The sequence below is a fragment of the Oncorhynchus mykiss genome, chromosome 8, assembly GCF_057628025.1.
Source record: "Oncorhynchus mykiss isolate SJ-2025 chromosome 8, ASM5762802v1, whole genome shotgun sequence".
NCBI lineage: Eukaryota > Metazoa > Chordata > Actinopteri > Salmoniformes > Salmonidae > Oncorhynchus > Oncorhynchus mykiss.
The window spans coordinates 25421064-25439534 of NC_143029.1; the positions used below are offsets into that span (position 1 = coordinate 25421064).

Sequence of the window (18471 nt, forward strand, 5' to 3'; positions counted from 1 at the left end):
CACTGACATATAACTTATAGTACTAATTGAGTAGAGATCTAATTAAAATGTAACCTATAGGTTACACATGAGTAGTACAGAATTCCACGATCAGTCTTGGGAAATAAAATCATAACATAAGTAATACTCCTCTCTCTGCGTGATAATGCAACTATGGTAACTGCTTCCCTTTCCTTGCATTAATTTATTCACTGTTTTATCAGTCTGATTTTTAATGCAAGACTTAGATTATATTATTTGCTTCAGGCTAATCCCTGGCTGATAGAACGTTAGTTCAGAGTCGGAGAAGCAACATATGCCATCAGCATCACAAAGCAGGGCCCCATCACAAGAAGGGCCCTGAGCGCTGTGGGGAATAAAGTATTAAAGCATGATGTATTCTCATCAGGCTCTGCACTGGTGTGTCATCTGAGAGTCTCAGAAGAGATAGGCAGATAGGCACTGGCCTCCTCAAAGTAAACAACATTGGCAGTGCTGAAATACATCTGGGCCTGAATGTACGTCCCCATAGACCCAGAGGACTTATACACTACACACAAGGGTTCGCACACACACGTCCACCTCCTTCTCGAACACAAACTCTCTAGGAATAAACCTACTTTTTTTTCAGCCCACTGTTCTCTGTGTTGGCACTCCTCCCTGTGATAATAGGCCCTGTCTTTATATATGTGCCTGAAGCCCCAGAACCAGAGACTCACAGCTGTGTGTGTATGTTTGTGTGTGAGGTTGGATTCTATATGTGTGTGTGTGTGTGTGTGTGTGTGTGTGTGTGTGTGTGTGTGTGTGTGTGTGTGTGTGTGTGTGTGTGTGTGTGTGTGTGTGTGTGTGTGTGTGTGTGTGTGTGTGTGTTTGACTCTGTGTGTGTGTGTTTGTGTGTCTGTGGATCCCTACTATGGTTTCTCTAGGTCTAGTGTGAGCCCTGACTCCCAGAAAGCCCCCTGGGGGAAGGGCAGATGACAGTCAGCCACTAATTAGCCTGCTGCCTGGGTGTGAGGCTGATGTAGCAGACAGGGGCATCATGCACCCCAAAATGTTGAACGGGCACAAAGTATGTGAGAATGGCTGGTGGTGGAGAATTGTGCATTTTTCAAACACCTGAAACAGCTTGTTCCTGCAATCTAGAGCCATAATCATTATGCTTAATTCTATGTAAAAAAATGTTTTATCTAAGCATACCTCTTGAGCTGTCTGTATCCTCCTGACTGGTGGTTCTTCATTAAATAAACTATATATTTTTCTCTGCATCTCTACTAAAATCTGGGTAAAAGATTGAGAGGGATGGGAGTCTTATTCAGTACATTTAGTTATTGCTTGCTTTTCAAAACTCTACCAACCTTGGCAGCAGGCATGCTAGCTATGATAGCTACTCTAACTTGATTGATAGCCTGAAATGGCTTCTTGGTGGCTAGTTATGAGGTTGGGAGATTGGGAATCAAACAGTATCTGGGCTAGCTAAAGCCAACTTCATAACATTGCTAGATGGCAAGTAGTTTTAAAGAGAAACAATTATCTTTAAAAACAAATCTGAGGGGGCACATTCCCCTGTGCTCCCTATGGGAATGACACCGCTGGTGGCAGAGGTGGCAAGGGTGGCAGGGGAGCAGGGTGGTGCCCAGGGCCATCAATCTCCAATCAGGACTCATGAGGTGGTCGAGGGAGGTAGGAGAGGGAGGGAGAAATAGTGTGGAAGAAGAGAGATGGAGGGAGAGAAAAATGGAAGGTAGTATCCATGTCACAGTGGAAGGAAAGAGCATGGAGGCCATGGGGAGTGAGAGACTATGAAGTTGTGCAATGGATTTGACTAAATACATTTTTATGTCAAAGTATTTAAAGGTTGAGTAAGTCATATCAGAAGCAAGCAGTTTCACTTCTTACCAACAACAGCTGCAAATCCCAATAAAATTACACCACATTTTGAAGTTCACTTTCATTGCTTGAATAAAAACACGATGAACTAATCTAGCAAATACGTTTTGTGGTCAGAGTGCAGTACTTATTTAGTTCCATAGCACAAATGTTTGCTAGCAAGTCTTTTAAACTGGCTTGAGCCAGAGCCTGCCTGGGCAGGTCCAAGGGGTTGCCTAGCAACGTGTGCCTCAGTGGGAGGCAACTTCTGCATAGCCTGACAAATTTTCATTTGGGAATCCGTTTTGACCGAACAGCTAGTGCGACAGCTAAAATGGCTTTGAAAAAAAATCTGCACAGTGATAACGACACAATTTCTTTAAGTGGCAAAGACTGAACACTCAGGCTCTTTCTTTCTCTCTCTCTCTCTGAGATCACAAGTATTAGCATCAAGTTAAGTATCCTGGTGCTGTTCATAATTACATCCAAAGCAAATGCTACAAAAAATAAGTGTCGCTGTACTTTGAGATCATTTTCAAAGCAACAATGACTTTGAAAAAAGTAACTCAAACATTTGCATTTGAAACTGCTCAGCAATCCTGTTCCTCGAATACGCTGTCTCTCCATCCACCTTTTCTCTCTAGTTATCCCAAAGGACACACAGCTGTCAACATTCAAGTGCTGCGGCAGTACAGTCAAAGTCACCTCTAAACTGTGTTGTCCCAGGGACATCATACCTAAACTGCTCAAGTCATTCTCCTCTATTAAGGAGCCAGAGGGAATAATAACCCAGAAACCCCAGGGGGGATTCATGGAGCGGAACCTGTCCTTTATCAACCTCAGTGTCCCATCTCTCCTCTGATGAAGGGGATATCATTTATACAGAGCGTGCACCTGAAATTGCACTACATGGTACGTGGGCCCAGGTCAAAAGTATTGCACAATATTTCAGACACAGCCAGGGTGTTGTGGCCTTTAAACCTGTGATGTGAGGTGCCTGTCAGCCACTCAGTCCCAGTCCAGAGGAGGAGGAATTGAACAGCATGCAGCCATCTGGTTCCTGTTGTATTAATGCAGAGCTGCAGATGACTGAGGGAGATCTTCTGGAGCAGCAGGGTAGCACTACACCTGGCCGCGGCCCCTGGTGCTGATTACACACCTCTTCCAAGACCCCCCCCCCCCCCCATGAGAGAGCATGTTTGACAGTAGAGCATGTTTGACAGTAGTACATGAGTAACATGTAAGTGTACTAGCACAGCAGAGAAACACACGTACCGCATGGAGTGGATTGCCCTGATCGATGGGGACCTTAAAGTCTGCCTGCAGTTCATCAAAGGCTGTTATCTGAGAAAGAGTGAGAGAGAGAGAGTGACAAAGTGAGGAAAAAGAACAATGTGTTTTAGTTCTCTGCCTGCATCAGTGTTAATCACACACAGTGGCTGTGTCAGTGGCTGTAGCTGTGTCAGTGGTTCTATAGGCTGTCTGGGAGCTAGCACAGCGATTACAACACTGCATGACAAACAGGATCAATCAGACAGACAGAGCTGCATTAGGAATAGGACTAGAAGCAGTGCTAGTAATTGCATAGGGGTGTATCGTCTTTTATAGAGACAGCTGACATTGCATGTCTATTCCCTGTGGCCATTCAGCGGCACAGCAGAGGCAGGGAGTGGATGTGTTTGCATGTCTGTAAGTCCTTAGGGTCATGTGTGTGCGTGTGTGTATTTTATTAATTTTTTCTGTGTTACACACACACACACACACACACACACACACACACACACACACACACACACACACACACACACACACACACACACACACACACACAGACACACACACACACACACAGCCAGCCAGCCAGCCATATTTCCCTGTGGTGTGATTCTGGCGGCTGGCTGGCGGGCTCTCTGTGTTGATGCTCCCTTAATTCATCACGGGCCAATGGCAAACAACATGGATGGACTGTTTGTAAACACCTGGGGCAGTGGGGTGTGATGAGGAGATGGAATGTTCAGCAAATACACGCTATATATTCATGCTTATCATCCTCACCATATGAGGTGACATCTTGTATGCACACAGCAGACATGCCATCTTTGGGTGGTTTCAATAGAAGTCTTTGAATTCAATGTTGCCTAAACTGACACAGTGACACCTCCTGCTCACCAGGTGAAAACATACACTACCGTTCAAAAGTTTGCGGTCACTTAGAAATACATTTTTTTTTAATTATCCATTAAAATAATGTGAAATTGATCAGAAAAACAGTGTAGACATGGTTAATGGTGTAAATGACTATTGTAGCTGGAAACGGCTGATTATTATTGGAATATCTACATAGGCGTACAGAGGCCCATTATCAGCAACCATCACTCCTGTGTTCCAATAGCACGTTGTCTTAACTAATCCAAGTTTATCATTTTAAAAGGATAATTGATCATTAGAAAAACATTTTGCAATTATGTTAGCACAGCTGAAAATTGTTGTTCTGATTAAAGAAGCAATAACACTGGCCTTCTTCAGACTAGTTGAGTATCTTGAGCATCAGCATTTGTGGGTTCGATTACAGGCTGAAAATGGCCAGAAACAAAAAACTTTCTTCTGAAACTCATCAGTCTATTCTTGTTCTGAGAAATGAAGGCGAGAAATTGCCAAGAAACTGAAGATCTCGTACTCCCTTCACAGAACAGCGCAAACTGTCTTTAACCAGAATAGAAAGACGAGTGGGAGGCCCCAGTGCACAACTTAGCAAGAGGACAAGTACATTGGAGTGTCTAGTTTGAGAAACAGACACCTTACAAGTCCCCAACTGGCAGCTGTATTAAATAGTACCCGCAAAACACCAGTCTCAACGTCAAAAGTGAAGAGGCGACTCCGGGATGCTGGCCTTCTAGGCAAAGTACCTCTGTCCAGTGTCTATGTTATTTTGCCCATCTTAATATTTTATTTTTATTGGCCAGTCTGAGATATGGCCTTTTCTCTGCCTAGAAGGCCAGCATCCCGGAGTCACCTCTTCACTAGTGACGTTGAGACTGGTGTTTTGCGGGTACTATTTAGTGAAGCTGCCAGTTGAGGACTTGTCATGCGTCTGTTTCTCAAATGAGACACTCTAATGTGCTTGTCCTCTTGCTGAGTTGTGCACCGGGGCCTCCCACTCTTTCTATTCTGGTTAGAGACAGTTTAAACTGTTCTGTGAAGGGAGTAGTACACAGCGTTGTATGAGATCTTCAGTTTCTTGGCAATTTCTCACATGGAATAGCCTTCATTTCTCAGAACAATGATAAACTGATGAGTTTCCGATGAAGGTTCTTCGTTTCTAGCCATTTTGAGCCTGTAATCGACCCCACAAATGCTGATGCTCCAGATACTCAACTAGGCCATTTGTATTGCTTCTTTAATTAGCACAACCATTTTCAGCTTTGCTAACATAATTGCAAAAGGGTTTTCTAATGCTCAATTAGCCTTTTAAAATGATAAACTTGGATTAGCTAACACAACGTGCCATTGGAACACAGGAATGATGGTTGCTGATAATGGGCCTCTGTACACCTATGTAGATATTCCATTAAGAATCTGCCATTTCCAGCTACAATAGTCAATTAGAACATTAACAATGTCTACACCATATTTCTGATCATTTTGATGTTATTTTAAATGGACAAAAAATGTCATTTTCTTTCAAAAACAAGGAAATATCTAATTGACCCCAAACTTTTGAATGGTTGTGTACATCCATACATGGGGATGGCTGGCCGCCCTTGGTCCACAGACTCTATGGTCGACTGGCAACTCAACTGTTATCTTTGTTTGTGAAAGACCCTGACTCTCTTTGAACACATTCCCTACCATACGTCACTGCCGTTCTACTTTAGGCATTCATATAGAAATAATTACATAAAAAATAACAGTACAACCGCGATGCGGAGAACATAAATTCTGATGAAAAAGACGACAAGTTCAATGTTAATAATTGACCAGCTATGGTTAATTATTCAGGAGTATTTTAAAACGCCTGAAACGGGTTAATTTTGTCATCATTGGGTGCAGGATTTCTCTATGACTGGAAAGGCAATCATGGACTGACAGTTTTGGTCTGCTCACAGTCACAGTCATTGCAGGATGACGCCCCAAATCAACTCACTAAACTGAATACCAATAAAATGTCTGATGCGCCCAGTGCAACCGCTTGGAAGCTTCAGAAATGGTTCCTCGGTGAGTGGAGACTGCCCATTTGGGGATTGCTGCTCTTTTTGATGTGGCTGCAGGCAGCAGAGCTACAAGAAGGGAATGGACTTTATACTGTGTGTTTTATTTATTTTATTACATTTCCTGAAGCTTTCTATCAATACTTTTTTTTTTAATGGCATTGGTTCCATATCTGGGACTGGACGTTTCTGCTTCGTCATGGTTGACTGGCCTTAAAAACATGCTCACATCTGTATAGGCCTACAGTATATCTCCAAAGACCAGCATGGCAAAGAACATGTTTGTTTTTCCCCCCTGGCTCAGAATAATACAATTCCTATCTTCTCTTGCCAGGAAAATACAATTTCATTTATACAAGGCAATATAACATACAGTGAGAAACAATGTAACTTAATGTAATTGATGTCACATTGATGGATGAACAACCTATGAGGAATTAATGAATGTGTGGGACTACGTGCAAAACCAACCACAAAGGCTGTGTTTATACAGGCAGCCCCAAATATTTTTTCCAATAATTGGTCTTTTGACCAATCACATCAGACATTTGTCAGAGCTCACCTGATTAGTCAAGACTAGTTTGTGAAAAAAATATCAGAATTGGGCTTCCTTTATAAGCGCAGCCCTACTGAACTAAGCCCAAGCGGACTCTTATAGAGCCACTTAGGTTACTCACAGCCTCAAAGACGAAGAGAAATGTTCTTGTACTGCACATAGATTGAAATTTGAGGCAAGATGTCCTTTCCAAATAATAGCATGCTCTGAGGATCATTAGACCTGTGAAGGATCATTAGACCTGTGAATGTCCTGTACTTGCCTAAGGAACCAGCATGAGGCACACATTAAAGCAGCGTACAAATGAGTCCTTCATAGTCTCCTCCTACGATTATGGTAATCTAACCGGCATCCACTAAAACCGTCAGAAAAACTAAAACAACAATAGGGGGAATTTTATGGCCACAATGAAAGTGAATGATGTTAATTTAACATATCCCCTCTTAGCCAATGGACTTTCTCTACACATCGTATGGGCACAGGGGTTTTCCCATAAGTCACTGGATCCAGAGGAGCAGTTCACATGGTGATAATGACACTCATAATACATTAGGGGCTTTGCTACATGGAGGGAAATCACTCAACCATTTTCTGTCGGCGAGTGTGGAGCTGAGCGGAGTGCAAGAGAACACAGTTCATTGGGTATGTTAATTAAAATTCCCCCTAATCTGTTACAAGCAGTCCCAGGAGTGATGGTGTAACCGGGATTACATGATTGATTACTGATCATTCAATCTGGACAGAAGCTAGATAGCTAACCAGCGAGGTGTGATTTTCCTTCCACAGACTGAATGACTTTTAAGGGTATTGAATGAGATTATCTTGTTATTGATCAACCTTGAACATGTGTTACGCTAGATAGAGTCGAGGGTTTCAGCTTAGTCAATGAACTTGACGACTGAACGTCAGCTTGACTTTGTCACTACCATAAAAAAATACATTTCACTGCTTTAGATAGAACATTTCAGAGTCCCCCGAAGCCCAGAATGGGGAGTGCTGTGCGGTCTGGACATGTAGAGAAGCATCATCACTGAGACTGAAATTATGATTTCTTGGACATGGAAGCTCAACAAATCATATCCATCAGTCAACGTAGTGTCTGATAAGGTTCTCATCAGTCAGCCGTAGTACAGTACATGCCCTGTGAGAGATGAGACTGCCTGTTAACAGGCAGTGATTAATGACAAGACAAGTCCTGATATTCTGAACGTGTCAGGAGAGTAAAAAGGAGGATACGTAGGTCATGCTACACCTGACAGGTCCACTGAAAAACAGGCAGAACTGTAATAAACCTGTCAAGTAGAGGGATGCAATATTTGGCAGGACAATTAGATGAAAGAGAATGAATAAAGTCCCACTGGGCACAGACATCAGTTCAACATAGTTTTGATTGACATTTGGTTGAGTTGTCAACTAACTGTGAATTCAATGTGAAATCAATATCAAATGTCACCAAGTCATTGGATTTTGGTTAAAAGCTGGGTGAAGAAAATACATTGATTACTGATTACTTTTTGCAAATCCAATGAGCTTTTCTATGTTGATTCAACATCATCAGATTTATATTTTTGGTTGAAATGACTTGGATTCTTCGCTGTTGATTTAACCAGTTTTTGCCCAGTGGGATGGATATTTACTGTAGGATGCATGGGTACATTTCACTGTCAGAGTGTATGGGATCATGTGTTACAATTACCCAGATGATGTCTGGATGACAGGCATGCTGTAATGTGAAAAAGGGCTGGAAATTAAAACCCATTTATTTGACTATGCATGTGACATCACGCCATGTAGCCTGCATAACATACTATTCTGATTTGTCTGTAGCTTATGCCTGTGTTTGTGAATTGAAATTTCCACCCTGCCATCAGAAGCATTGTGTTTCCCATAAGTCTCAGTTGGTTGGAACATGGTGCTTTCCAAGACCATAGCTGGGCCAGATATATTGAATATACTGTATGCATGAGCTGTTAGTTGTTTTGGATAACAGAGGGTGTGAATTTGTGTCTGTGTGTATATTACAGTATATTACAGTAATATAAACAGAATGAAAATATCCATGTTGATAATTCTGCTCTTGGCATAAGCTGTATGTTCTTAAGTAGCAAGCAGACTAGATAAGATCCGTCCACTGCTTTGAACACCATATGGGCCTGACACATGCCATGCCTCCAGTAATTGCCTGGGCTCAGAAGTAAACCTGAAGCTCTCCTTCAGTCTCAGGTCTATTGCTATGCAAAGGTACGCTGGTCGATGGGGGCCAAGAACTGTGTGGACCGAAATCTGTCTTTATATAAAGTTCCGCAGGAGGGCGCAAGGGCTTTCAGAGTAAATAATTATATTATCAAAATATTGTAATACGTTCTTATTGGCATTTCTGTGTTGCAGGGTCTCCCGGCTGGTTTGAACAAAGACAATAACACACAGATAAAAACTGTGTGCGGGAGAGAATTCGTCTCAGTGTGTCCAGCGTCTCTAACAGATTTCTTAATCGAGTACAGAGGTGCATGATGACTGAGTCAAGTACATTGTAAAAACCCTTTGATGAAACCATAGCTAAAAAATCTGCAAAAACAAAATAAAACTGATATGACCATTTAGTCAATTAAGTGGAAATGAGTGGCGTTTTAGGCTAAACGTCTGAGATACAGGTTCGCACGTGTCAATTTGGGAATGTATTGCATTAGAGCGCGTGGCATCAGCAAATGGGGTTCTTAATAAAATTATAATTCAAGTTAAAGGTTGGGCATTGAAACAGCACCTTTGCATACATCGAATAATGTATTAATTATCTTGCGCAAAAGGCCAAGGGGTTGTGAGCAGGTATAAATACACTGGGCTATTACGCACCATTATGGAATATTGTCCATAGCCAAAATCATTCATAATCATATTAAAATGTATTTTCACATCTTAAAAAACGTATAACAACAACAAAAACAAGTAATAAATCACCCACTTACATGCCATATCGCAAAGAAGATCAGGGAAGCACAGAGGACCAGTGACAGCATATAGCAAAAGGCAGCGAAAGTGAACATAATTGAATACACGAAAAGAGGACGAAAAGAGGACTTAAAAAAACGAAATGATTAAAGTGCTATGGCAAACCGAGGTGATAACGACTCCATCCATCACTTTGCTTTTAATGTTTGCAACAAATTGTTGCAGAACGTCTCCAACGAAACGCGCATCCAAGGTCTCCCTTTGAAGTCGAAACGTTTTGCGGCGCAATTTCTTAATTGGAAATTAGACCAGTGGCCTAGACTTGATGAAAACGACAGACATTTCAATGCAGAGATTACACAACAAGAATATAAATAATATAAATCCAAGCGATGTCTTGAAATGGATATCAAGAGATCCAAATTATGCTCAAAAACATCCCGGATAGGAAGAATGCTTTGGACAGGCAAATTACTAAAGATAATCTGGTTGGCTACAATGTGGCGGTATTAAAATAGGAGCTCCGCAACACTCCTGGCACTCGTAATAAACGGTGTCTTCAAACCACAGTTAACCTATAGCTCCACGATTCCGAAGGCGCAGTCTTGCGCCCCAACAGGTGGATTTAAAGGGCCAGTGTTCAGGCAGTAGTGTTTATCTAATTTATCTTCCCATTTCCCATTCAAAAGCATATGCTTTTTAGGATTTTGAAGTTTTAGCAAATATACATTACTGTAATCTATTGTTTTCAAGCAAGTGAAGAGTCGACAGATTATCTCAAATAATAAGACACATCCAACATTTAGGCTACATAGATAGGGTTTACAAATCTAAGTACAGCTAAGTAAAAAGATGCCACAGATTATTTACATTTTGAGTGTGGCTCCGTGAAATGTATTGGGATAGCAATACGAATTGCAATTTACTCTGCCAAAGCCTTTGACATATGTATCTAGACTAGGGCACACCAGGGCACCATTATGAGACAGTCAAGTTTATGTCTTGACTAGGTAGTAGCCAGGCAAATGCTTAGTAAAGTATCTGTTGGCGCCATCTAGTGACTATGGTTACATAGTATAGCTTACTTGTCTGAACATACAAAAAAACATGACACTGATAAATTGTTGTGACAGATAATGACACCATAATCAGAGGCACCTCTGGCAGTTTAACATTTTAAAAAAACTTAGGAACTCAGTCGGGGACTCAATTTACTGTTGAGAGTTAGTAAATTAGAATACACAAGGTGCAATTTCTAAATTTGGTAATGCATCAGCGGTTTTCCACTTGTTATTTCAGTCACTGACAGTCACTCAATTAACCCATGTCACCTAACATTTGTAGCCCATGTCAGCTAACAACCATATCTCGTTTCTGACCATAATGATGACAAAGAAGCAAATGATGCTGTTTTTAAATAGTAGCCTACAAGAAAAGGTCTACATTTGTAAACAGCACTTGGTCAACAGTACTATTGGATGGCTGGCTAGACTACCTTACTTTGCAACATGTGTTTTTAGCTGACATGGGCTAATTGAGTGACTGTCAGTGACTGACATAATAAGTAGAAAACTGCTGATGCACTACCAAATTTCGAAATTTGCCTTCATAAAACCTTTACAATGCCTATATAGATCCTTCACAAATGATCTATAAGCAAATTCATACTAAAATGTGTTGTTATAACAGGTCATGCATCTGACACTTTGTCAATGTGGTATAGGCCTGACCCTTCCATGCTTTGCACAAGTAACCCTCGCATCATCTCTGGGGTTAGAAATCTGGTACAGGACCCTAGCCAGACAGGTCTGACCTTATACATTGGTTTAGGGCCGGGTCGGGGCTGTTTTTCATCAATAACTAGGGTACGGGCAAGGCTTGGGTTTCACTCCTGTAAATTGAACACTAACATTTTGAAGCTGAGCCATTTGCACTATTTGCTTCCACCTTGTCCCCCCCCCCCCCCCCCTCCCACAGCTATCTCTGGTTTAATAAGATGGGGTTTTGTAAATTATGTAATTAGATTGACGCACTGAAAAGTCAACCAATCTGATTTTTAAAACAAATAGAGACTTGCCAAAGTGCCAAAATTGTGTGTGTTCCTCGTGTATCCTCTGTGACTTTAAGCAAGATTTGAATCCATTTAACACCAACATTTCTCCAAGCTTTCACCATCATTGTAAAGCCCTAATTTCTCAAGATTATTATTCATTTCATGTGATTAGTGATTCATATTAAGGTACAAAACAACAATTTACTCCCTTATTTTAAGGTAATCCCAGTTACGTGAACTGAATTGTTTTAATATAGTGAAACTATTCCTTTAAAAGAAACATTGAATATCAATATCAAATCATAGTGTAATGTGGGTGAGATGGTTCTACTCTTCACACATCAACACTCATTACCCATACTGTAGATAGACAGACTCTATTTTTATATTTATTTAAGATGAAATCGTCAACACTGTAAAGCTTACCGAATGCTTGTAAAACTGCACATATATTACGAAGAACTTCTATGATGTTTTTGTTGGTTTTGGTATTCGGCTGTTTGAGCACACATTTTCTTCTTAAAGCAAGTCAAAGTTCGTAGCCGAAGTCTACGCCTCTTTGTCGGTGACTGGTCAAAAACACTAGTAGTAGGAGTGGGAACACAAAGTGTTTGTTGTCATTCAATGAGAGATTAGTTTTCATGCAAATGTTTTCACTTGAGAAATACTGCACCAAACATCGTAGTTAGATTTAATATTGTGACTAAGTCTTCCTTGGCAAAAACGTTGAAATGAATGACAGATTTATTGATTTATTTTAGGTTAATTCTGACTATTTTGAGGAAGTGTTTCTGACAATGTTGTTGCTACAGTGGCTCAAGAACGACAAACAACAGCAATATTGACGGTCTTTAGGGAGTATGCAAGCACAGATGTTTGTTTCGCCTAGTGGTGTTCTACTAGAAGCAAACCAACCCGATGTATGTGGGCACCTTCACGTTCAACCCTGTTATCTGTCGATGAGCCCTTGAGCAAGGCACTTAACCCTAATTGCTCCTGTAAGTCATTCTGGATAAGAGCATCTGCTAAATGACTCAAATGTAAATGTAATAGTAGATATTTTATTTGACCTCTTGAGATGGGGAAACATGTTTTTATTAAGTTGAACATTTGCTCTTTATGACAGAATGTTACAATTGGGAGAAATAACACGTTTTCTTCTCTCACGAAGTTACACTCCTCAAAAGGCACCTAATTGGTGGAACGACCCACCCCTCTCAGAGAAGTTTGTCATTCTCTCCTAGCAACAGCTTGGGTCGTTATATATGCTACAAACGTGTCATACAGGCCTATTGTTTCCAACAACCTTTTTGGGCGAGACGCATTAAACTTAATCTAGATAACATGAATGCCCGCTGCAAAACACGGTCAAAGTAAAATAGCTATCAGGATACGCTTCCTTGAAATATAAAGTAAAAAACTCGTGCAAAAGGTGGTTCCCATTCAGCATGTGTTCCTTTGGCGCGTTGGACAAGCTCGGACCCCACGGCAGACACTATTCACATGGAGGAGAGATACATTACAGACCGCACATTCAGCACATAGAGCCCAACCTAACAGAGTAAGTGATCGTCTCTAGACTATTGTATACACTGTATGAACATAAACAAAGTTGTTAAAAGGGATTCAATGTACAGGGATAAAGGGTTACGTTACAAACAACAATCTATAGTCTAGAGGTTAAAGTTTTGTAACCTACCAATCACATTATTTTGTGTGCTTTCTCTTTTTCTACACGGTTTGTTTGTAGGGTAGCTAAGATACAGAACAGGCACAGTGACCTTTGCAAGCTAAATCCAAGTCCAGCGCGTTGAGAGGATCTAAGAACACCAGACTGTAGGCAATAGCATTCCTTTATAATTTCACTTCATTCATTGACATACCAAGATACGTCATTGGCAGAGTTAATGTAAGATGAACACAAAAGACTAACTGAGAAAGTGTTTATTCACACCACTCCCATGTCTCTGGAACTGGCTTGACACAATAGCATTCTGACAGGGCTGTCTGTCTCATCATTAGCTATGTCACAATGTCAGAGCAGAGGAAGCTGCAGCAAGCCAGCAACCAGTAATCCTGCAGTGCTTCTAGAAGGTAGCTCAGCCTACCTCTCTCCTTATCTGCAATATATATATATATATATATTTTTAACCAATTTCATGATGCCTCATCTTTATGGCACCTTACCCTTAACTTAAGACAGCTAATCAAGCTATTGATTGTTAGTTGATGATTAACATATTAGCTCTGTCAGGTGTGTAAATGCTGGGCTGGAATAAAAGCCTGCACACCAAGTAGCTGTCCAGCACACGGATTGGTGACTGGGTACTGTACTTCTCCAGGTGTGACCTTGACTGGAGCTCTGGTCTGCGGTGGCTGCCTGCACCTCGCTACAGTGATGCTCCACTCCCTCACATCAAATTGATCAAGTTCCCTGAAGAGACCAGACTGCTCAGGTCCTTCCCACGTGAGTGATGATTGGCTGACAGAAATTGATGATAAAACAATTGTGGGCGCTGTTTTGTTAGACTTAAGAGCGGCTTTTGGCATTATCGATCATAGTCTGCTAATAGAAAACTTGTGTTATGGCTTTACACCCCCTTCTATATTGTGGATAAAGAGTTACCTATCTAACAGAACACAGAGGGTGTTCTTTAATGGAAGCCTCTCCAATACAATCCAGGTAGAATCAGGAATTCCCCAGGGCAGCTGTCTAGGCCCCTTACTATTTTCAATCTTTACTAATGACATGCCACTGGCCTTGAGTAAAGCCAGTGTGTCATGTATGCGGATGAGTCAACACTATTCACGTCAGCTACTACAGCGAGTGAAATCACTGCAGGACTTAACAAAGGGCAGTTAGTTTCAGAGTGAGTGGAAAGGAATCAGTTAGTCCAAAATATTCAAAAAACTAAAAGCATTGTATTTGGGACAAATCATTCACTAAACCCTAAACCTCAACTAAATACTGTAATGAATAATGTGGAAATTGAGCAAGTTGAGATGACTAAACTGCTTGGAGTAACACTGGATTGTAAACGGTCATGGTCAACACATGTTGATACAACAGTAGCTAACATGGGGAGAAATCTGTCCATAATAAAGCGCTGCTCTGCATTTTTAACAACACTATCAAAAAGGCAGGTCCTACAGGCTCTAGTTTTGTCACGCCTGGACTACAGTTGTGTGGTCAGGTGCCACAAAGGGACCTTGGAAATGTACAATTGGCTCAGAACAGGGCAGCACAGCTGGGCCTTAAATGTACACAGAAAGCTAATGTTAATAATATGCAGTAAATCTCTCATGGTTCAAAATGGTGGAGCGATAGACTTCATCCCTACTTGTTTTTGTAAGAAACGTTGACATGCTGAATGCACCGAGTTGTCTGTTTAAACTACTACCACACAGCTCGGACACCCATGCATACCCCACAAGACATGAGGTGCTCCCGAGTGCCGCAGCGGTCTAAGGCACTACATCTCAGTGCTAGAGGCATCATTACAGACCCTGGTTCGATTCCAGGCTGTATCCAGCCGTGATTGTCCCATAGGGCGGCTCACAATTGACCCGGGTTTGGCCGAGATAGGTCGTCATTGTCAATAAGAATTTGTTCTTTACTGACTTGCCTAGTTAAATACAAATACAAATAAAATGCCCCAAAAAGTATTTTCACAACCCCCAAGTCCAGAACAGACTATGGGAGGCGCATAGTACAACATAGACCCATGGCTACATGGAACACTTCCACATCAGGTAACTGATGCAAGCAGCAGAATCAGATTTAAAAAATATAAAAATACACCTTCTAGAACAGCGGGGACTGTGAAGAGACACACACAGGCACAGACGTACATGATAAGACACGCACTCTACACGGATGTACACATGGATTTTGTATTGTAGATATGTAATAGTAGAGTAGTGGCCTGAGGGAACACACTTAATGTGTTGTGTTAAGAAATTTCATATTTTAACTTGTATATAACTGCCTTAATGTTGCTGGACCCCAGAAAGAGGCAGCAGCTAATGGGGATCCTTAATAAATACAAAATACCAACACCTTGTAGAGTCCATGCCCTGACAAATCGAGGCTGTTCTGAGGGCAAAAAGGGGTTCTTAATGTTTTGTGCACTGTGTATAAAGTGCCAATAATCTGACAAACAGTACCTCGTCAGTAACCCCTATTGAATGTACAGTACTACATCATAAATAGAACTGTGTGACGTCATTCTTTATTAGATCACTAACGCTGGTGTTTTGCATACTATTTATCAAACCTCTATTTACTCCTATTACTCTCTTTATTTATTTCTGTAGAGGCCAACATGGTGTCCCAGACTGAGTGGACGTTTTATCCCAACTTTGGTCAGCCCAGAACCTTCCATGTTGGCAAACGCTGTTTGCTGGAGGGAGGTCACCATTATAGGACCATACGGTGTTCTTCAGAGAGAACTCTGGAGGTCACCATCGGGAGGAAAAAACAAGGTATGTACTGCAAATATTCAGTAGCAGTGAAAACGCATACGTTTTGCAGAATGTTCAAAGTATTATTTCAACAAGATTATCCGATGAAGGCTATTGTGTTAAAGTTGATAAGTAGTTTAGGATTATCTGCGTTTATGGTTAGACTTTCTGATGGTACATTGGAATGCATGACTTAGGCTAATAGAATAATACATTCTAGATTGGATATGCTCTTGTAATGGCTGTTTGAAGAAGGTGAGGACCAAAGCGTAGCGTGGTAGGTGTTCATGTTTGTTTATTGACACTGAACACCTAAATACAAAAATAACAAAAGGGAATAACCGAAACAGTCCTGAACGGTGAAAAACACTAAACAGAAATCAAACTACCCACAAAACCCATGTGGGAAAAAGCTACCTAAGTATGGTTCTCAATCAGAGACAACGATAGACAGCTGCCTCTGATTGAGAACCACACCCGGCCAAAACAACAAAGAAATACAAAACATAGAAACTGAACATAGAATGCCCACCCTAGTCACACCCTGGCCTAACCAAAATAGAGAATAAAAGCCTCTCTATGGCCGGGGCGTGACAGCTCTGTGTAATTTCTCCTGGACAGACTAAGTAAACATACAATTACACACACTTTTATTTCTGGGTTAAACAAGGTTATGCTCAGTGTTAGATGTATTATAATCTCAGTTAACCCAGAACTAAAATCTTGCATTATTTGGTCAGACGCTCGATTATGTTTACGTAGTCTGTAGACAAGAGAATATATGTATCATAATGTAGCCGCTTGTTCCTCCATTCCAGCCAGGTTTACCTGCCATTCTGCACCTGGTTCTAGACCCTATCTAACACCTGAGTACAGTCCTGACTTTCACAAGTTTGGATCAACATTACCAACAACACATTTTGGGTAAGGTTTTTGTTTTCCTTGTGTTGATAGTATATTTGATTGAAATAGGATACAGTAGGCTACGGTGCTGTAGATATACTGTAGCTCTGTCTTGTTTTCATACATGAATTACTACAGATGGCTGAAAGATGGTGCTATTGGTCTTTATATTGCTTTATATTGCCCAGTTTCAGGGAGCATCCCAATAATCTCTCCTTTCACCTGAAGTGAAATCTAAAGGCAGTAGATATATTTCCTTTCAAATCAGTGAAGGGGAGTGGACAAATGCACAATTTGGAAGGAAAGAGAGATAATTGAGACATAACCACAGTTTCACATTTGTGAAAAGATGGGTATCAGCATGCTCAGTGATGTGTGATGGTGGTTTCATACTCACAGTGGAATTGTCCTCTGTAGGTCACTGACCTTCAGTGCAGATACATTCGTTCCTCTTCAGCCACCTCCAAAAAAGACATGGTGAGACATATAACCAATTAAGATAACGCTTAAACTTCTGGAGACCTGGGGAAGAAGAATTGTATTTAACAAGTGATATTATTTATGCAAATGTACATGATTGATGCAAGGTTTAGATGAAGAGGCATTCCTGATGTATAGTATGTTTTGCCATTTATTTGTGGCTGGTGTGTGTGATGTCTTTCTGCAGTATTCCATATGTAGCGAGGAAGAGGATGGAGGACAGGGAGGCAGACATACTGGAAGTGAAGAAGCTGAGTAAATGGAGGCCTGCACCGGTCATATTCAAAACTGTGCTGGACAACTGACATGTCAAAATGTTTTTTGGATGAATGAGGAGAAATGGATAACAATTCCAAACTGTATATCATGATCATTCAGCATGATTACAGCCACGTGGTTTTGATTCTACTGTAGTTTGATAAGGACGTTTGGTGGGAGGGGGGGATCAATGATGTAATAAAGTGTGACTAATTGTCATGACATCATTTGGAGCTTTTGCCATCACTATTCACTTTTGAACAATTGGGTTATGCAATTTGCTGAGGGGAGATAAGCAACAATAAGCCAAGCAGGGAAAAACAGTTCCCAGGTGGCCTGACTTTGCTGAGTTCCAAAAGCAGTTAGGTCAGCAACAGTTGATAACCTGACCTCTGTTTTGCCTTATAGTCTGGCAGAGGTGCATCGCATAGATTTCCTTAATTCCCAGGGGAAGATAAGTGGTGGGCTCAATCCCTCATTCAGCAAAACAACACTGCTGATCCCATTCAGGATAGACAGGGACAACTAGGGCTGCTACTATTAGCTGCTTAGTCACTTCAGCATGCCTCAAGGTTAGGGAGGGGGTGTGTACAGGTTTTTAATATTAGTCCCATGTATCTCTGCATTCATGACATGTCAGATCAAGGAAACTCTGAATTTTTACGACATTGTAGAAAGATGATAGGAGGTAGGCCGTTCAGAGTTTTCCAATTGGAAAGTATCAGAATCAAAAAATAGAAAGCTACACGCAAATAACT

General features: G+C 41.1%; 2 protein-coding genes across 3 annotated transcripts in view; one reads left to right on the forward strand and one right to left on the reverse strand.

Moving 5' to 3' along the window:
* The window catches only part of LOC110529662 (protein cornichon homolog 3), a 64478-nt gene extending 54324 nt beyond the window's left edge, over nt 1-10154 (reverse strand). For both annotated transcript variants that reach the window (XM_036985111.2, XM_036985109.2), the window contains exons 1-2: nt 9573-10154; nt 3121-3189 (exon numbers count right to left, since the gene is read on the reverse strand). In XM_036985111.2, the coding sequence (XP_036841006.1) occupies nt 3121-3189; nt 9573-9650 (147 nt within the window). In that variant the 5' untranslated portion in view covers nt 9651-10154. The remainder of the gene's footprint in view (nt 1-3120; nt 3190-9572) is intronic.
* Nucleotides 10155-12875: 2721 nt separating this feature from the next.
* Nucleotides 12876-17940, forward strand: spats1 (spermatogenesis associated serine rich 1). The gene is made up of 6 exons (XM_021612081.3): nt 12876-13169; nt 13951-14075; nt 15926-16093; nt 16891-16996; nt 17393-17452; nt 17643-17940. The coding sequence occupies exons 1-6, from the start codon at nt 13057-13059 to the stop codon at nt 17758-17760; spliced, it is 690 nt and encodes a 229-aa protein (XP_021467756.3). The 5' UTR covers nt 12876-13056; the 3' UTR covers nt 17761-17940.
* The last annotated feature ends 531 nt before the right edge of the window (nt 17941-18471 follow it).

Excerpts from the sequence above, each read along its gene's own strand:
- spats1 (XM_021612081.3), top strand. The coding sequence starts at position 13,057 with ATGTGTTCCTTTGGCGCGTTGGACAAGCTCGGACCCCACGGCAGACAC. Across the intron at positions 16,094-16,890 it reads CATCGGGAGGAAAAAACAAG|CCAGGTTTACCTGCCATTCT; the intron begins GTATGTACTGCA and ends CCTCCATTCCAG. Across the intron at positions 16,997-17,392 it reads TTACCAACAACACATTTTGG|GTCACTGACCTTCAGTGCAG; the intron begins GTAAGGTTTTTG and ends TGTCCTCTGTAG.